Source organism: Ovis aries, chromosome 9 (genome assembly GCF_016772045.2).
Source record: "Ovis aries strain OAR_USU_Benz2616 breed Rambouillet chromosome 9, ARS-UI_Ramb_v3.0, whole genome shotgun sequence".
NCBI classification, from domain to species: Eukaryota; Metazoa; Chordata; class Mammalia; order Artiodactyla; family Bovidae; genus Ovis; species Ovis aries.
Window position 1 is genome coordinate 37,567,505 of NC_056062.1, and position 21,612 is coordinate 37,589,116.

Here is a 21,612-nt window from a genome sequence, read left to right on the forward strand (position 1 = left end):
CATTTTTTAAACTGGGTTGCTTCTTATTGTTGAGCTTTAAGAACTCTATATATTTTTGCAAAATCTGACTTATCTTTTCATTCTTTAAACAGCATCTTTCACAAAGTAGAAGTTTTCATTCTAGTCAAGTTCAACTTATTATTTTTTTCTTTAGCGGGTCGTGTTTTTATCACACAGTTTTGCACAACGCAGTAATTTTTAGGAATTCACAGAGTGTGTGATAGCCACTGACCACATTTATCCTTTTCAACCATTCATTTATTTGACCACATCACTCATTTTGAATAAAACCCCAAAATAATTGGTACTGAGAAGTATAACTTATGGTGAAAAACTGGAAACTTAATGACAAACAGTTGAGTTTGAAAAGTAATACAAGAGAATATTACCAATATAAAATAGGAATATGGTGTTAAAGACGGTTAGCATGTCAACATTCTTTACATATGAAAGTGTTGTTGTTATTGCTGTTGTTCAGTCACTAAGTTGTATCCAACTCTTTGCAACCCCACGGATTGTAGCATGCTAGGCTCATCTGTCCTCCACTATCTCCCAGAGTTCATTCAAATTCATGTCTACTGAGTTGGTGATGCGATCTAACCATCTCATCCTCTGCCACTGCCTTCTCCTTTTGCCTTCAATTTTTCCCAGCCTCAGGGTCTTTTCCAATGAGTCAGCTCTTCACATCAGGTGGCCAAAGTGTTGGAGCTCCAGATTCAGCAAGAGACCTTCCAATATATATTCAGGGTTGATTTCCTTTGGGATTTATTGACTGGTTTCATCTCCTTGCCATCCAAGGGACTCTCAAGGTCTTCTCTAGCACCACAATTCGAAAGTATTAATTCTTTAGCACTCAACCCTTTTTATGGTCCAACTCTCACATCTGTACACAACTACTGGAAAAACCATGGCTTTGACGACACAGATCTTTGTCAGCAAAATGATGTCTCTGCCTTTTAACACAGTCTAGGTTTGTCATAGCTTTTTTCCAAGGACCAAGTGTCTTTTAATTTCATGGCCTCATTCACCATCCACAGTGATTTTGGAGCTCAAGAGAATATAATCTGTTACTGCTTCACTTCGTCCCCTTCTATAGTGATGAGACCAGATGCCATGATTTTAGATTTTTTTAATGTTGAGTTTCAAGCCATATTTTTCACTCTCCTCTTTCACCTTCATCAAAAGGCTCTTTAGTTCCTCTTTACTTCCTTCCATTAGAGTGGTATCATCTGCATATGTAAGGTTATTGGTATTTCTCCAGACAATCTTGATTTCAGCTTGTAATTCATCCAGCCTGGCATTTCACATGATGTACTCTGCATAGAACTTAAATAAGCAGGGTGACAAGATACAGCTTTGTTGTACTCCTTTCCCAATTGTGAACCAGTCTGTTGTTCCACACCTGGGTTCTACTGCTTTTTGACTCACATACAGATGGTCTGGTACTCCTAACTCTTTTAAGAATTTTCCACAGTTTGTTGTGATCCACATAGTCAAAGGCTTTAGCATAGTCGAAGAAGCAGAAGTAGATGTTTTCCTGCAACTCCCTTGCTTTCTCCATGATCCAACAAATGCTGGCAATTAGACCTGTGGTTCCACAGCCTCTTCAAAACCCAGCTTGTACATCTGCAAGTTCTCATTTCACATACTGCTGAAGGCTGGCTTGAAGGATTTTGAACATAACCTTGCCTGCATGTGAAATGAGTGCAACTGTATGGTAGTTTGAACATTCTTTGGCATTGCCCTTCTTTGGGATTGGCATGAAAACTGACCTTTACCAGTCTGGTGGCCACTGTTGAGTTTTCCAAGTTTGCGGGAATATTGAGTGCAGCACCTTAACAGCATCACCTTTTAGGATTTTAAATAGTTCAGCTGGAATTCCATCACATCCACTAATATGTCAACATTCTTTACATATGAAGGTAAGTTCATGGAAATTTCTTAAGTGAAGAAAGTAACATGTAAAATATCAATCATACATTAATTTCAACTAAAAACTGTAATCTAACAGAATTAAAAATTCAGTAACATGTATTAGTTAGAATAAGGAGCACTCATTGTTGTAAAACAAATCCAAAACTTCACCAAAAAAGTTCATTTTTCATTTGTGCAAAGTTGAACACAAATATTCCAGGTAAGTATCAGCTAAATGACCAGCCTTCTTCCAACTATGGCTCCAGCATCCCCTAGGTCACAGTGCCTTTGGCCAATTACTTCCTCTGCACTTGGCCAGTGGGTGGAAAAAGCAGGTGAGGATCACACAGGAGGTTTCCTCAGGCTCGCTTGAAAGGCTGAACTCACTTGCACCCACATGACCCTCAAAGCAGGTTAGGAGAAGTGGCCCAATTTTGTGTTCAGGATAGAGGATCACTTTCGTGCCTGCATGCACCTCTCTGCACTTAACAAAATTAGACCTTGGTTTCCTTAGACTCCTTTCTCCTTTCAATTTTGCCCAAATCTGTAATAGTATGTAAGTATCCCTTATTATCTTTATCTATTTAGTTCCAGATTATGAGAATTTAAATACACTTATCCAAGTCTATTAGGTTCCTTTGTTCAAATAGGAAGGGTTTTGATAGCTAGGATTTATTCATTCTTTAAAAAAATAAAACCTAAATTTACAGCCTCTCTAGCCTTTATTTCAGATAATAATCACCTAAATCAACCAAGAGCATTGTCTGACCTACTTAAAAATTTTACAGTAAGATTATGTCTTGCTAAAGAAACATCATGCAACAATTTATTCTCTGATTCCTTATTCTTAACCTGTCTCTCTTTCGTTTTTTTAAGACAAAGCAAAGTTTCAAAGATTGCTTTCCCAAGTAGCACAAAATGACTCTAGGTCTTCTAACCTACATATTAAGAATTAGTGTTGGTTATTCATCAGTGACATTCATTTTTTGTAGAAAGGGTCAATTTTTGTAGAAGTGTCTTGTATTAAGATAGATATTTTTATATGATATAAGGAGCTGTGTGTGCATATCTACTAAGTCACTTTAGGCGTATCCAACTCTGCGCAACCCTATGGATTGCAGTACGCCAGGCTTCCCTGTCCATTACCAACTCCCGAAGTTTGCTCAAACTCATGTCCATCGACTGTCTCATCCATCTTGTCCTCTGTCATCCCTTTTCCTCCTGCCTTCAATCTTTCCCAGCATCAGGGTCTTTTCCAATGAGTCAATTCTTTGCGTCAGGTGGCGAAAGTATTGATGTTTCAGCCTCAGCATTGGTCCTTCCAATGAATATTCAGGACTGATTTCCTTTAGGGTTGACTGGTTTGATCTGCTTGCAGTCCAATGGACTCTCAAGAGTCTTCTCCAACATCACAGTTCAAAAGCATCCATCTTTGGTACTTAGCTTTCTTTATGGTCCAACTCTCACATTCATACATGACTACTGGAAAAACCATAGCTTTGACTAGATGGACCTTTGTCAGCAAAGTAAGTCTCTGCTTTTTAATATGCTGTCTAGGTTGGTCATTGGAGGAGGAAATGGCAACCCACTCCAGTATTCTTGCTTGGAGAATCCCATGGACAGAGGAGCCTGGCAGGCTACAGTCCATGGGATCACAAGAGTCGGACACGACTTAGCGACTAAACCACCACCACCAGGTTGGTCATAGCTTTTCTTCCAAGGAGTGTCTTTTAATTTCATGGCTGCAGTCACCATTTACAGTGATTTTGGAGCCTAAGAAAACACTGTTTCCATTGTTTCCCCATCTGTTTTATGAAGTCTTATTATTATGATCTTTAAAAAATGATTTTATGCACTTGTTTGATGATTTTTCTGAAAGATTTTTACTACTAACTTGTCAAGTTGTATAAAATGTTCCATACAGGCTCTTAATAAATATTTACATTTAGTCTATGTTTACCGTAAATGGTATTTTCATGTTTACTATTTTTAATCTCTGAAATTATGAATGTCTTCCTTTATTTTTCCTAATAAGACTATTATAATTCTTTAATATATGTCATATGTTAAGAGATAAATGACTATCCATTTATGCAAAGCTTTTCTTGCTATTTTATTACATGACATTTTATTTCCTAACTCTGTCATTACTGCATATATGAAATTTATTTTTTGAAAATTACACAACTGAAAATTAAAATCTTGCAATTTCAGTGAACTTTCAATGTGCTTGGTTTCCTGTATATTATACAGTCACCAAAAGAAGACTTTCTAAAAAGATATCCAAGGACCTTATTTGAGGCTCTCCTTCAAGTAAATTCTTATACAGATTTTTACAGTTTTAGTAGGATAAACAAAGTTCAGTCTGTATCCACTCTTGCTACTACTGCTAAGTCACTTCAGTCGTGTCCGACTCTGTGCGACCCCAAGGACAGCAGCCCACCAGGCTCCCCCATCCCTGGGATTCTCCAGGCAAGAACACTGGAGTGGGTTGCCGTTTCCTTCTCCAATGCATGAAAGTGAAAAGTAAAAGTGAAGTCGCTCAGTCGTGTCTGACCCTCAGCGACCCCATGGACTGCAGCCTTCCAGGCTCCTCCATCCATGGTATTTTCCAGGCAAGAGTACTGGAGTGGTGTGCCATTGCCTTCTCCGTGTCCACTCTTAGTATTCTAATTAAACAAATTGATTAATTAAAACTGAAACTATTTATAAAATTAACTGAATTAAAGAAACTACAACAGATTAGAAATCATGTCTGCGGTAATTAGATTTGGAGTCTGATTTTATAGACATTAAAAGAACAAATTAACAATCAATTGATATCATAAGTGAATATATTGGACTTCCCAAGTGGCTCAGTGGTAAAGAATCTATCCGCAATGCAGGAGACTTGGGTTCAATCCCTGGGTCGGGAAGATCCCCTGGAGAAGGAAACAGCAACCCACTCCAGTATTCTTGCCTGGGAAATCCCATGGATAGAGAAGCCTGACAGAGCTACAGTCCATGGGGTTGCAAAAGAGTCGGACACGACTAAACAACTAAAGTGAATATATTAAATGCAACATAATAAATTTTAAAATGTACTCTTTGTATATAACATTAAAATTTTACTACAATGGCAAAGAATATTTCTAAATATGAAATATTGACTCCTACGGGGAGAACTGCGGTTAGTTTCTAGATTAGTAACTATTTTGAATGTTATAACATCACCACCTACTGGAGAATTAAGATAGGAACAATTTCTCACCTTGGAAATCCTCATCAATAACGATATTGACTGAATTTAGATGTTTCTAAATTCACATTTTTTAAGGTGTTGAGGTCCTAACCCTGTACATTACACTCATGAGGAAACAGACACACAGTTCAATGATTTGCCCCAATAACACTACTAATTATACAAAAGATGATATGAGGTCAAATTTACATATATATATAACAATTCTCCAGGTCTCCTAGTTCTTAGTTCCATGATTTGAGTTCTGTTACTCGGCCGTGCAGTGACAGACACCATGCTCATTGTCAGGGTCCATTATAATAATGGCTAAAACACCCCTGAAGTGAAGGCAAAGTTGGTTTTCCTATCAAACGTATTTATAATTCCCCCCTTGCCCCATTTTTTACTGACTCATAGAACAATTAAGAGCTAAAGCTCTGTGACATTCTTATGTTATCTCCAACGGGTGATTGTTGACTGAATTATTTATATGAGCAATCTAATTTCTCATTTCTCCCTTTTATTTTCTCACCTATAATTAAAGAAAGAAAGGAGATGGCACTTTTCATCTCTCGGATCAACAATTTAAAAGGCTGCTGGAAACTGGGTGGTAAAACCAGCCCCCTCTTAACTGTGAGAGAATAAATTGGTGCCAAAGTTTGCTGGTTATTTCATAGTACAGCCAACCCCCACCCCCCGCCCCATCTGTGCCTCTCTATCCAGTTCAACTGCAATCCAAAATTACTAAATGGAAAATTCCAGGAATGAACAATTGATGAGTTTTAAACTGAAAACTGTTTTGAGCAACATGATGAAATCTCATGCTCAGTACCACCCAGAAGACCCAGTGATCAACACTGTCTACTCCTGACATCCAACCACCAGCATCACCACAGGTCAGTAATCCAGGACCAACCCAAGCAGATGACCCTCTTGATGTATCATTATCAGAAGGTTGGCAGTGGTCCAACACTGTGTCACAATGCCCACGTCATCTCACCATGTAGGCATTTTACGATCTCATATCACCTCAAGAAAAAGGATGAGTACGTTACAAGATATTTTGAGAGAAGCCACATTCACATAATTTTTATTACAATATACTGTTAAAATTGTTCTACTTACTGTTGTGCTAAGCGCTAATTCGCTTCAGTCGTGTCCAACTCTTTGTGACCCTAGGGACTGTAGCCCGCCAGGCTCCTCTGCCCACAGGGTTTCTCAGGCAAGAATATTGGAGTGGGTTTCCATGCCCTTCTCCAGGGGATCTTCTCGACACAAGGATAGTACCTGAGTCTCTATGTCTCCCGCACTGGCAGGCGGGTTCTTTACCGCTAGCGCCACTTGGGAAGCCCTACTTACTATCACTTATGTTAATCCCTTACTGTGCCTAATTTATAAACTAAACTTTATTATCAGTGTGTATGTATAGGAAAAAAACACAGTGTATCCAGGGATCTGTACTACCTGTGGTTTCAGAAGGTCTTGCAACGCATCTGCTGTGTATACCTGTACACAGGACTATAAGGGGGACTCCTGTATCCATAAAAAATTTAAGTCACATAGACTTTGATGCCACAGCTCCACTCCTAGGAATTTATTCTACTGAGATTTCTACACAAATAATTACCGAAGCATTAATGCTGATAGCAAAAGTGAAATAAATTTGGAGACAACCTAAATGTTATTAAGAGGAGACTGACACAATGCAGGGCATTGATGACAGCCATACCATATGGAACACTGCACAGTCGTTTTTCAAAATAACAGAGTCCTAAGCATACTTATAAGAAAAGATAACTAAACTTTCTGTTTAAAGAAAAGGGGCCAGTTTTTGCATTATATGTGTACTATCAATCCACTTGCATAAACATATTTTTAAAACATTAATGTATGGTTTACATAAATATAAATTTTATAAATATATGTGATAAATGTGTGTATATATGTATGCATGTGCTAAGTATATATATGTGTATATATACATATATATACATTAATAAATACATGCATTTGCTTATGCACAGAAAGTTCTTAAGGTGATGTGTTACATCTCACATAGCAAAAACACCGTCCTATACTCTGAGAAAAACTACAGAGGATTTAGAAGCATTTCTATGTGGAACTTGATTTTAAAAAAATCATGATTTTTTATAGTACAAAATTATTATAAAATCCATATAGTATTTGGAACACTTTTAAATACTAAATTTAAGCTTCAAATATTATTTAAATATTTGATGTATTTCTAAGTATTTTCTAATATAATTTTTTAAAATATGACTTTATACTTGAAATGTCTACATGCGATCCCTGATCAAGACCTTTAAAAATGACTAAAGCTACTTCTTGATGACCACCATTGATGAAAAACTTATTTTCCTGCTGCTGCTGCTGCTAAGTCGCATCAGTCGTGTCCAACTCTGTGCGACCCCATAGACAGAAGCCTACTAGGGTCCTCCGTCCCTGGGATTCTCCAGGCAAGAACACTGGAGTGGGTTCCCACTTCCTTCTCCAACGCATGAAAGCGAAAAGTGAAACGAAGTCGCTCCGTCGTGTCTGACTCTTAGCGACCCCATGGACTGTAGCCCAACAGGCTCCTCTGTCCATGCGATTTCCCAGGCAAGAGTACTAATATACAACAAAAAAATGTTATTACTTTACAACTGTGCAAAATTTTTAACATAAATGAAAGTCTATTTTCAATTTTAATGTCTTTTCTTTCATTGATAAGTGTGATAAAAAAATTTCTTTGGTGACATGAATGGATTTCCAATGATCAAACATTTCTATAACAAGTGTTTCACCACCTAAATCTCAAATTTGCAAAAAGGTATATGCCTTGTTAAAGCAAGGATCCTCAAAGTGATCCGGACGCCCCTAAGTGGGCATTTCAGCCCCAAGCAGACAGAATTATTGTGCATGTGGTATACGGGGTGAATAATGTCCCCTCAAAATTCACGTCCACCCAGAACCCCAGAATATGACTTTATTAAGAATAAGGGTCTTTGCAGATGTCGTTAACATGAGGTTCAAATCATCTTGGACTCAGGTGGCCCCGAAATCCAGTGAGAGTATCCTCAGAAGAGACAGAAGAGGAGAGACTCTGGGACCCGGAGAAGAAGGTGATGTGAGTTCAGCGGCAGGGACTGAAGTGATAGCGTCTGGCATCTGGGCCCATCACTTCATGGGAAATAGATGGGAAACAGTGTCAGACTTTATTTTGGGGGGCTCCAAAATCCCTGCAGATGGTGATTGCAGCCATGAAATTAAAAGACACTTACTCTTTGGAAGAAAAGTTATGACCAACATAGTATATTCAAAAGCAGAGACATTACTTTGCCAATAAAAGTCCATCTAGTCAAGGCTATGGTTTTTCCTATGGTCATGCATGGATGTGACAGTTGGACTGTGAAGAAGGCTGAGCACCAAAGAATTGATGCTTTTGAACTGTGGTGTTGGAGAAGACTCTTGAGAGTCCGTTGGACTGCAAGGAGATTCAACCAGTCCATTCTGAAGGAGATCGGTCTTGGGTATTCATTGGAAGAACTGATGCTGAGGCTGAAACTCCAATACTTTGGCCACCTGATGCAAAGAGCTGACTCATTGGAAAAAACTCTGATGCTGGGAGGGATTGGGGGCAGGAGGAGAAGGGGACGACAGAGGATGAGATGGCTGGATGGCATCACCGACTCAATGGATGTGAGTCTGAGTGAACTGCAGGAGTTGGTGATGGACAGGGAGGTCTGGTGTGCTGTGATTCATGGGGTCACGAAGAGTCGGACATGACTGAACGACTGAACTGAACTGACACCATCACTACAAATTCCAGCAGTAAAAAAGTAAATCATGTATTATTATAAAGAGCTTTAACTTTGCAGACACTCCTGGGGTCCTGAGGATACCCAGAAAGGCCATGAACCATACTTTGTGAATAGCTATGAATCAGAATAAATGCAGAATATAAAAACAAACAAACAAAAAAAAGCCTCGATGGACCAAGGGCCCTGCAGAATGCTGGGAGCGAGGCAGGGAGTGCATTCTCCCTGCGAGTGCAGGGACAATGGAAGGAACCACCCCGGGGACACTGATGTCAGACTAACACTGATGTCAGACTTCCAGCCTCCAGAATGATGAGAATATATTTCTGTTATTGTAAGCCACTCCATTTGCAGAAACTTGTCATGACAACCCTGGGCGTGGATGTACATGGACGCCCACTCAGCACCCCCACTGGGGTGGGATGGCGCCTGGCCAGGCTGCTCCCAGCTCTCTGCACTCAGGGGGTGATGGGATGCAGAGCGGCAGCCTGGATGAGAGAGAGCTGGACTCCCCACGGGCTGGGGCTGCGGAGCAGGAAGCTCCCTTTCCTTGAGGTGAACCAAGACTGCAAACCATGATGAAAGGTCTATGGGACCTGGTTGTGACTCAGCACCACACAACCCTGAGCGGATCCACCGACACCACACCAGGAGTTCAGAAGACACGCTGCCACAACACTGGAAATCAACCACACTCCAGTAACATGCATAAATAATAAATAAGTAAACAGGGGAAAGAGAAAGCACCATGTGAGTGAACACCGTCAGGATCACCAAGGAAAACAAGGTCAGCCCTTCATTCCAGCTACAGGTGGGTAAAACGTCTTAGACTCAAGAGGGAAGAAAACAATCAGGCCTTTTCAGAGAAATCAGTATTTTCAACAGAGAAAAGTGTGAATTTCAAGAAAATGTTAAACACAGTGCACTTGAAGAATGGACATATTTGAAAAATACCTTCAAGAGTATCAGTGCATGAGAATCTCAGTCACTTGAAACTGGGTCAGGCTGTGGTCTCCATTTGTGTGAGAATCTTCCCCAGTGAGGAGTAATTCATGAAGAAGTGGAGATGCTGGTACATCATGAGTTGCAGTCAGGTATTCTGAGAAAATAAGAAACTCTGCCTTTCCTACCTGATAGACTCTTTCAGGTTACATGATAAACTGCTACATTATAGCAGAAATGAAGATGGAGTTATAGGTGCTTAACTCATAATTTTTTCTCCAGAAGACCTTTGACAAAGACAATTTGATTTAAAGATACTTATATATTTTATGGAACTTCCCTGGCAGTCTGGTGGTTAAGACTTCACTTTCAAATGCGAGGGGCATAGGTTTGATCCCTGGTTGGGGAGCTAAGAACTGGCATGACTCATAGTCAAAAAACCAAAACATAAAACAACAGAAGTAATATTATAACAAATTCAATGAAGACTTTTGAAATGGTTCACATCAAAAAAGATCTAAAAAATAAAGATACTTACAGATTTTAAATGGAAGATATAAACCTGGGGCTTAGAGAACAGTATCAGTTTAGGGTACTCTTATATAACTAGGTTATAAAGTGAAATTTTGGTATTTGGGGTCAATTTGAAAGTGAAGTGAAACTGGTAGTCACTCAGTTTTGTTTCACTTTTTGTGAGGCCATGGACTGTAGCCCGCCAGGCTCCTCTGTCCATGGAATTCTCCAGACAAGAATACTGGAGTGGGTAGCCATTCCCTTCTCCAGGGGATCTTCCCAACCCAGGGATCAAACCCAGGTCTCCTGCATTGCAGGCAGACTCTTTACCAGCTTGTCTCCCTCAAAATTGATATAGAAATATTTTGTAGGGGGAAATTATGTGTTAAAAAATAATTTGGAAAATTCTGGAAGTCAGTTTTCATAGATTGCTTTGTTCTTGCGATAAAAAGTTGTATGTTAAAATGTTTAAAAATAGTCCAATCTGGTAAATATCTAAACCTAAACTGGTCCACACGTCTGCCTTGCTCCTATTTCCATCTGGATGGTTTAGCAGGTAAATAAACCCCTCTGTCCAAAATTAGAGTAGTGGTAGAAGAAGTAGTAGGAACAGTAATAGTAATCTACATGAAGACTAAAGGTGGGGCCACAGCACCAGCCAGAGGCCTCCCCCACCCCTGCTCCCCACACTGCTGTCTTGCATCACCTCCTTTAGAAACAACTGCTGCAAATTTCACATCAGCAGTTCTCCTTTTCTTTCACTAAATTCAATTTTACATTCTACATAAAAAATAACCACAAAAATATGTTTAACCCTGTCTCTGTGTGTGTTGTATGTAACACTGCATTCCTGAGAATTTCACCTTTTGTTCAACAAAGATGGAGAGGAAGCTGGAGTCAGAAATCTCAACTTAGAGGGGAAATCTGTGGGCTGGTGCTCCCTCTGATGGACATTTTTCACATTACACATGCTTTTTTATTGTTGTTTTGGGGTGTTTTTGTTGTTTGTTTTGTTTTTAAATGCAGGAGCACTTCATTCACAGGAAAGAAACATCTCTCAAAGCCAAGAACAATCAGGAAAGTCATCTCAAATGACCTCCTCTGAATGATCCAAAAACGCATGAGTCTTATTTAGCTTATTGTTGTCACCAGAATTCTTGTCAGGGAACTTGTTTAAAAAAGGTGGCCTGGGACTTTCCCTCCCAATTTAAGGGACATGGATTCGATATCTGGTTGAGGAAGTAAGATCCCACATGTTGCTTGGTTGGGCCAAAAAATAAATAGAGTTTAAAAGATGAGGTGGCTTGATAACAGCTCAGAGTGGCAGCTATAACTGCAAAGGACTGATCAGCAATAATTGATTTTTTATTTTTTAATGTTTGTCCTGATTGATTAAGGATGAGGAGTTTGCCTTTGGGAATTGGGAACAAAGAAGTTTCACCCACATCCTTGGGACAGGGTAGCATGGAAGAACAGAGGCCACAGAAAATACGTGCTAAATAAAGAGAGTTCATTTTGAACAACCTAAGATGCTAAGTCCTTCCCTGAACCCTTCAAATCTTCAGCATAGAGGAAACTGTCAGTCTCTTGTGGAAAACAGTAAAGAAGCTGAATTCCGTGACTTGGGTGATCTGGGGGGATTGAGGAGGGCAGAGGGCTTTGAAACACAGACGCAGAGTCTGAAGGGACAGCTGAATGCAGAAGCCCAGTGTTACCAGGAGAGGCACCATGGCCCTTCACTGGAGCGATGTGTCAACTCGTAAAGCCGGACACCTCTGAGTCAACACCACAGCACGTGGTTGAAAAGAGACCAAAGCAGAGCTATAGGCCAGCACCTCCCAGCCAGGCGAGCATGGAAGTGATGACATGGATGCTGCTTGCTGAGGGGCCGGGCCAGGGTGCCAGACCTTGTGCTGCTTCCCATGACCTCAGAGGTATCAGCATCTCCGCGCCTGTGCAGCCTCCTGAGGGCACACGGGGAAGGTGTGCTGTAGGGAGACTGCCTATGGGCCAACAGAGCAACCAGGACCCGCCCATCAGCACGAGTGGCAACTACCCCCAAACAAGGCCGAGGTCTCAGGCCTGCACTTGGTCTTTCACCAAAGCTAAAATCGATCCCTCCAGTCCTGCTATCCAGTGTCATCAGGTCATACTGGAATCTGGTCCTTTATTGAACACTCCCTGGCTGGCCTCCACAGAGCTGCTAAATTCTGTGCATTTACTCAGCCGCCCCATTTTCAGGCACAGGTGAACAGAGCTTCACTGCTGCAGTTCCAGTGGCTTTTACTCTTCCTTTATTCTTCTCCTTGCTCTACCCGGTGATGCTTTCTCGTCTGAATACTTCACCAACAAACACAGTTACACACAATACAGCTGAGAACCGGGAAGGAAGCATGAAGGGGGAAATGCCTGTGGAGAGCGGAGTTCGTGTGTAAGAGCGATGCCATGGCCTCATAATTCTCTTCTATTATTTTGGTTGCACTGCGCAACATGCAGGATCTCAGTTCCCTGACCAGGGGCCCACGCGCCCTGCAGTGAAAGCTCAGAGTCTTAACCACTGGACCTGCAGGGGGTCCTTGTGTCATGCGTGCATGTTTAGTGGCTCAGTCATGTCTTTGCAAGTCCATGGACTATAGCCCACCAGGCTCCTCAGTCCATGGAATTCTCCAGGCAAGAATACTGCAGTGGGTTGCCTTTCCTCCTCCAGGCGATCTTCTTGATCCAAGGATCCAACCCAAATCTCTTGGGTCTCCTGCATTGGTGGGCAGATTCTTGACCACTGCACCACCTGGGAAGCCTCGTATAATTCTGAAGCCACTGTCTGAGAACAATTCTAACTTTTCTAACGGCAATGACAGAGGGAAAACCTCGGTAGCTGCAGATATTAAAAGAGCAGCTTTCTGGGTATCCTGTAGTGATTATTACAACAGTACATTTTCTTAGTTACAGCTCCTAGTTCACTGTACAATATCTCTGTCACAATTTCAGAACAAGATGCAAGGGACTGTTTACTCCAGGACCAGTGATTTGGAACCAGTGCAGGAAAGACTTGAATGCTCCCTGCTCTTAACCTGTGAATCACACTGAAATAGTCATTACTGCTGTCCCATCTCCAGCTCCCCGCCTCAGACCACATGGTGGGGCTGCAGTCGCTCAAGTCCTGGACAGTCAGGCGGGACCACTGGATTCATTTTGGCCAAGGACATATGAGTGGGAACATCACATGCCAGATCTAGGCAACAGCTTTAAGATCTGAGCATGATTTGCTGAATTTTCTGCCCCCCTGTGTGACAGCAGAGATTGTTCCAGAGGGTGGAAGTGGTGATGTCAGTCCAGGTCTCTAAGCGAGGCTACCATGAGACAGAGACCATCACCACTGACTCATCCTCACCCCATCGTCTATAAGCACCACGGAGATCTGTGGACTATTTGTTACCAGAATATCACCTTTCCTGACTGGCGTGTTCAGTTCAGTCTCAGTAGTGTCCGACTCTTTGCGACCCCATGAATCGCAGCACACCAGGCCTCCCTGTCCATCACCAACTCCCGGAGTTCACTCAGACTCACATCCATTGAGTCGGTGATGCCATCCAGCCATCTCATCCTCGGTCGTCCCTTCTCCTCCTGCCCCCAATCCCTCCCAGCATCAGAGTCTTTTCCAATGAGTCAACTCTTTGCATGAGGTGGCCAAAGTACTGGAGTTTCAGCTTTAGCATCATTCCTTCCAAAGAAATCCCAGGGCTGATCTCCTTCAGAATGGACTGGTTGGATCTCCTTGTAGTCCAAGGGACTCACAAGAGTCTTCTCCAACACCACAGTTCAAAAGCATCAATTCTTTGGCGCTCAGCCTTCTTCACAGTCCAACTCTCACATCCATACATGACTACTGGAAAAACCATAGCCTTGACTAGATGGACCTTAGTCGGCAAAGTAATGTCTCTGCTTTTGAATACACTATCTAGGTTGGTCATAACTTTTCTTCCAAGGAGTAAGCGTCTTTTAATTTCATGGCTGCAGTCATCATCTGCAGTGATTTTGGAGCCCCGAAAAATAAACTCTGACACTGTTTCCACTGTTTCCCCATCCATTTGCCATGAAATGATGGGACCGGATGACTTGATCTTTGTTTTCTGAATGTTGAGCTTTAAGCCAACTTTTTCACTCTCCACTTTCACTTTCATCAAGAGACTTTTTAGTTCCTCTTCACTTTCTGCCATAAGGGTGATGTCATCTGCATACCTGAGGTTATTGATATTTCTCCCGGCAATCTTGATTCCAGCTTGTGTTTCTTCCAGTCCAGCGTTTCTCATGATGTACTCTGCAAAGAAGTTAAATAAGCAGGGTGACAATATACAGCCTTGATGTACTCCTTTTCCTATTTGGAACCAGTCTGTTGTTCCATGTCCAGTTCTAACGGTTGCTTCCTGACCTGCATACAGATTTCTCAAGAGGCAGGTCAGGTGGTCTGGTATTCTCATCTCTTTCAGAATTTTCCACAGTTTATTGTGATCCACACAGTCAAAGGCTTTGGCATAGTCAATAAAGCAGAAATAGATGTTTTTTCTGGAACTCTCTTGCTTTTTCCATGATCCAGTGGATGTTGGCAATTTGATCTCTGATAGATAGAGAGAATACAGCTGACCCTTGAACAACATGGGCTTGACCTGCACAGGACTGAACTTAGACGTGAATTTTTTTCAATAAATACATACTACAGTTGACTACATGACCTACGGATTGATGCTCAGATCCAGAATCACCGATACAGACAGCTGACTGTAATGTTATAGCACATTTTTGACTATGCAGACTATGCCCCCACGTTGTTCAAGCATCAGTTACACACATCAACCAGAAAAAGCAGAGAGGAGGCAATGATGCAATCAGGAGTTATTATCAGTGGTCAGAATTCGGGGCTGGAAATTAAGAGGAAACCTAGCAAGTATTAGTCACTCAGTTGTGTCCAACTCTTTGCGGCCCCATGGACTAGAGCCCACCAGGCTCCTCTAACAATGGGATTTTCCAGGCAGGAATACAGGAGTGGGTTGCCATTCCCTTCTCCAGGGGATCTTCTCAACCTAGAAATCGAACACAGGTCTCCCACATTGCGGGTAGATTCTTTACTGTCTGAGCCCCCAGGAAGCCCAATCCTAGCAAAGAGGTTGCCAAAGAAAGGGAACCCCAAGTCATCTGCAAAACTCCTCTACAATCCCTCACCTGCACCTTAGCTGTGGGGACCTAAGGAAAAGTCCAAGAAACTGAACAGAAGGACGGAAAGTAGTCTGAACAAGCTGTTCACATACTGAAAGAAATGTCTCTCTCTTTTTTTAATCCCCTGTGCTATTCACAGTTACAGACACAGCACAATTTAAGTCTTAACTCCCTTGTAAACATTTTCTCCACTATATTCTTAAATTTAAACAATGAACAAAACAATAAATCAATGTCTGATGTGCGGCATTTGTCAACTTCTGAGATGTAAATACTCCCACCTTGGTGAGTTTCAAGCTACCAACATGCTGCCACCACAGCAGACCATTATATGGTATTTCATCATGTAGATGTATGGATAATAACAAAGTGTATTTAAACAATTTGGAAATAATCTCTTGAGTATTGATTACGTTGCTTTTTAATATGATTTCATTGTAAGTTATGTAATTGACTTGTTTTCTTTGCTCAATTGAAGCATAGTTGATTTACAAGGTTGTGTTAGTTTCAGGTGTACAGCAAAGTGATTCAGTTATACATATGTACATTTATATATCTTTTTTCTAGTCTTTTCCATAGGTTATTACAAGATATTGAATATGGTTCCCTATGCTATACTATAAAATTCCTGTTGTTTATCTACTGTATATATGGCAGTGTGTATCTGAGGCTTCTGTGGTGGTGCTAGTGGTAAAGAATCCGTCTGCCCATGCAGAAGACACAAGAGAAGCAGGTTCAATCCCCGGATCGGAAGATTCCCTGGAGAAGGGAATGGCAACCCACTCCAGTTTTGTTGTCTGAGAAATCCCATGGACAGGTGAGCTTGGCAGGCTACAGTATCTGTTAGTTCCCATACTCCTGATTTATCCCTCCCCCTTTGCCCTTAATTTTTAATAATGGCTGTGTTTTAACAACTGGTTTTAAAATTCCTGAAAAGTTAACCACAGGCTCTCCTGAACCAGGATAAGCCACCTCCTGCACATCCCTGACTTTAAGCACCTCGAAAACACAGCTTCACTGTCCTGGCTGTCATTCTCAAACTGCTAAAATGTGGGTTTTCCTCTCTATAAAATTCATAGTGACCTTGGTACTGCAGCCTCTTCTCTTAATCCAGTGGACACATTCCAATTCTAATTTTTTTTTTTTTTTTTTTTTGCCTTACTGCGAGACTCGTGGTATCTTAATTATCCAATCCAGGATTGAATTCGGGCCAAGGCCAAGTGAAAGCGCCAAATCCTAACCACTAGCCCACCAGGGAACTGCTCCAATCCTAATCTTGATTATCTGTAGGAAATGGCACTGTTAGTCTCCTCGAAATTGCCTTCTCACTGGTCTGTCCAGCCTCTTGTCTTCATCCTTCCTCTCTGACTACTTCCAGCGTCTCCTCTGAATATTCTCCTTTTACCCGCTGAGGCTTTCAGGGTTGTTTTTTTCCGAGTATTCTTGTTCCTCGAACTTTATCACATCTCACGCTTTTCCAAAAGCCTCAGCTACCCTGTTATCACTCACGGGCAGTCAACACCAATTCTCTATCTTCAGACCAGAATCCTCTCCTCGCCTCCTAGTATCTAGACCCACATTTGCAGTTGCTCCGTGAAGTATTTTCCTCGTGTCCCACAAAAATTTCACGTTCAAAATGTCCATAATACTCTCTTCCCTTGTGATTTTATGACTATGTTTAGTGTGATGTTTGGAGTCCTCCTTCTTTGTGTGTGTATCTATTACAAATTTTAGGTCCTATGAGGTTTACATACAGGCACCTATTATATAAATTAGAAGGGATGATTTTAAGCTGATGATCTCCAAAGTGACCTTTCCTATTTTATTTTATATCTATGCAATTTGATAGATGTTCACTAAACCTACTGGGGTAAACATTCCATGATGTACATAAGTCAAATCATTATGCTATACCCCTTAAAGTTACACAGCACTAGGTGTCAGTCATATCTCAATAAAACTAGAAGAAAACAAAGCAAAACAAAGCCATAACGTGTCCATAACAAACTTGTTTCTTTCTTTTGAAGTCTGCCTCTCCTTTTCAACTCAAAGATTTGGCTGTGTAGCTTGTGTGATCTTAGTTCCCTGATCAGGGAGCTAAGCTACATAGCCAAAAAAATAATGTTCTTTAATCTTGCTCATCCCTCACTCTTGTAATAACATGCTAATTTTGTGATTCTTACTCATCTTGCACACTGAGGCATCTGTTATCTTTTTAAATCACAAATCACTTAATGGCTCCCAATTGCCTAAGACCAGTGGTTCTTAACCATGGCTGTGCAACAGAATCATCTGGGGTGTGGGGTTCAACCAATTGTATAAATGTATGATTTACATATAATAAATTACACTCATTTTAAGTATATAGTTCAATATGTTTTTGACAAATACACACACATGTATGTAACTATCACTACCAATAAAGATATAAAACATTTTCATCACCACAAATAGTTCCCACATATCCTTTGTCGGTCAAATTCCCCAAGTTTATCATTTCCCAAAGAGTTGGCCCCAAGCAATTTACTGCCAGCTTTCCATCAGTAAAGATAAGTTTTCCCTGCTCTAGAATCTCATACACATTGAACTAGACAATATTTACTTTTTTGCATCTGACTTCTTTTACTCAAGATCATGGCTTTGAGATTCAGTTATGGTGTGTGAATCAGTAATTTCTTCCTTTTTACTGTTGAGTAGTAGTCTGTGCTATGAAATTTCTCAAAATGTTATTCGTTCATTTGTTGATGGACATTTGGATAGTTTCCAGTTTGGAGCTATTATGAGTAAAGCTTCTATGAATATTTAGATACAAATATTTTCATCAACATATGTTTTCATTCCTCTTGGGTCAATACTTGGGAGGGTCAATGCTGGGTCTTAAGATAAGTGAATACTTAACTTTAGAAGAAACTATTTTCCAAAGTAGCTGCACCATTCTCCATTTCACCAGCATTGTAGGAGAGTTCCAGGCAGAAAGCCAGGACAAACATAGCTCATCTCGCTTGTTTCCCTTCTCTGGCACAGCACAGATCTGTACTGCCTGTAGTTCGGTGTCTGAAAATAATCGTTTCATTTATTTTGTCTAGTGTTTTCATTGTTGGGAGGGGAAGGCAAATCCAGTATCAGGAACACTGTCATGGCCAGAGACAAAGTCCACATGGGGAGCATCTTAAAAAATATGCCTGACTGGGCTCCCATACTAACTAAATCTGAGTTCCTGCATTGCGAATGGGAGGGGAATTCTCTGTGCATGAGCCTTGAGAATCATTGGCCCAGTGCATAATATTTGATCTTTTCACTAAGGCGAGACCCCTCAGCACCTGTCCTGCATCTCCAGACTAGATGGCAATCACATGCTCCAACCCCAACCATCTTTTATCATTTCTCCTAAGGTTCAGCCATGTGGTATTTTACCAGCATGAACATGGTATTTCAAACCCATGTCTTTCCCTGTGGTCCTTTTAGGTTCAAAGTTTATCAGGAGCACTTATCCTTCAAGACTGGGGCAAAATGCCATTGGCTTTATGGGATATAAGGAAGATCCAGGGATTTCTAGGGCAGAATGTTGTACTAATTGAAAAAGACGGTTGTACTTATTGGACAAGATGTTGGACGAGATGGTTGGATGGCATCACCGACTCAACGGACATGAGTTTGAGCAAACTCCTGGAGACAGTCAAGGACAGGGAAGCCTGGCATACTGCAGTCCGTGGGGTTGCAGAGTGCGACACGACAGAGCGGCTGAACAACAAATATTGTACTAAAAAGAACATTGGGATAACCAACAAATGCAAGGCTTATCCGCTACCACCATTCACAACAGGGTGAATTTAGTGGTTACTTGTCATCAGTTTTCCTCGGGTATAACACGGAATAACAATACTCACCTAGAGCAGTAGACAAGAGAACACAAAGAACGCACCCAGCACGGTGTACGCAGCAGGTGCGAACAGAATATTTCGCTTCACACCCATATTCCACTCCTAACATTTCCTGCAAAGTTTCACTGCAAATGGCATTTACTCTGTTTATATCTCTTTTCCTCCGCTAGACTGTGAGGTTTATAATGACCAGGACTACTTCCTTTTCACTTTTGTGTCTGGGGTCATAGAAAAAACCTGTGATAAGACAGGAGTTTGAACAAATAACAGATGAATAAAGAGAATTTAGGAGTCTCTAGCTGTAATCGCCGGAGAAGGCAATGGCACCCCCTTCCAGTACTCTTGCCTGGAAAATCCCATGGGCGGAGGAGCCTGGTGGGCTGCAGTCCATGGGGTCGCGAAGAGTCGGACAAGACTGAGTGACTTGAGTTTCACTTTTCACTTTCATGCACTGGAGAAGGAAATGGCAACCCACTCGTGTTCTTGCCCGGAGAATCCCAGGGACGGGGGAGCCTGGTTGGCTGCGGTCTATGGGGTCGCACAGAGTCGGACACGACTGACGCGACTTAGCAGCAGCAGCAGCAGCTCAATCGCAAAGAGAGTTTACGGGGTTCTTTCTCAACAACACTTCACGCTTTGGGGACGACGCGCCACCCAATCCTTGGCAGGGAAACGAGAGAATATGACCGAGATTGGAAAAGTAAGGTGGCACTTTCCATCAGATGAACTCTCCAGAAGTCATTGCCACCACTGGGTAAAGAAATCCGCAAGTCCGTGCTGCCCTTCTCAGAAGGGAAAACTCTGAGCCAACTTCCTTTAAGGAAAGGAGCAGTACCGGACAGGTGGGCGGGTGCCGGAAGAGGGGCGCGCGGGGGGGCGGGGGAGGCGGGGGCTCACAGGGACCGCCCCGCCCCGCCGTTGCCAGGCAACCGGCCCCGGAAGTCGCGGGAGGCGCGTCGGCGGCGGCGCCGGGAGCGGTGAAAGATGGCGGAGGGCGGCGGCGGAGAGGCGGGCGAGGAGGCGCCGAGGGCGGCGGGGCCGCGGCCCCCAAGCGCGCGGGACTTGCAGGTGCGGCGGGCGGTGCGGCTGGGGAATGTGTGGGGCCGTTCCGGTCGCGGTCGAGCTTCCTCAGACCCGCCCGGGGACCGAACTCGGACTCCGTGGGTCTCCCCCGGGCAGCACGCCGGGCAGGGGCGTCGGGAGAAACGAGTGTCGGCGCCCCGCGCTCTCAGGTGTCCCGGCGGCGTTTCCCCTCCACCCCTCTTGCCGTTTAAGAAGCATCTGTTGATTCCGAATGGCTTCTTTGAAGGGTCAGTTGAATGCTTCACTGGTTGACGCTCCGGTCAGACTTCTGCAGAAGGAAACTCTGAGGTGGCCGTGGGGAAGTCGAGTCACAGGGAAGCCGGTTTGGTCTTGTTTCTCTCGGATGCTGTTTCTGGCTTATTTAAATGTAACGGTTTGGTCTTGTTTCTCTCGGATGCTGTTTCTGGCTTATTTAAATGTAAAAATGGTTCCTTTTTAATCAGAGATTTTCCCTTTCAAAGTGAACTAAAAAGGTATTTCATCCTACGGCTCGCACCCTGGTCGGCTCGCACCCTGGTCGTAACTGCTATAGGGTAGAAAACATTGCATCTAAGAAACGGGGATGTAAAACTTTGTAATGTTACAGGACATTGACATTAATGGCCTCGATACCAGCGCCCCGAGTCTTGCTCTGCCAGGTGCTTCAGGCTACTCATTTCAGGGTGTTTTTTTTAACTGTCCCTTTGTAAGATGATTGATAAAATTCAAACAGTAAAGATCTCTGTGTGCTCAGTCGCGGTTTGCGACCCCATGGACTGTAGCCCGCCAGGCTCCTCTGTCCATGGGATTCTCCAGGCAAGAATACTGGAGTGGATTGCCATTTCCTTCTCCAGGGGATCTTCCCAACCCAGGGATCGAACCACCATCTCCTTCATTGGCAAGTGGATTTTTTTACCACTGAGCCACCTGGGAAACCCCAGATGCCTATGGGGACTATAATTAAACATGAATGTCACTCCATCTACAAGGCTTGGTAGAAAAGGTCTATTATAATTCTTTATTGTCACACCTTCATTCTGCTTCTTTAAAC

The 21,612-nt window shown here is 42.3% G+C and overlaps 1 protein-coding gene across 2 annotated transcripts in view; it reads left to right on the top strand.

Moving 5' to 3' along the window:
• The first annotated feature begins 20,460 nt into the window (after nucleotides 1-20,460).
• UBXN2B (UBX domain protein 2B) overlaps nucleotides 20,461-21,612 on the top strand; it is a 29,594-nt gene continuing 28,442 nt past the window's right edge. For both annotated transcript variants that reach the window (XM_015097771.3, XM_042254234.1), the window contains exon 1: nucleotides 20,461-20,567. In XM_015097771.3, coding sequence (XP_014953257.3) covers nucleotides 20,484-20,567 — 84 coding nt within the window. In that variant the 5' untranslated portion in view covers nucleotides 20,461-20,483. The remainder of the gene's footprint in view (nucleotides 20,568-21,612) is intronic.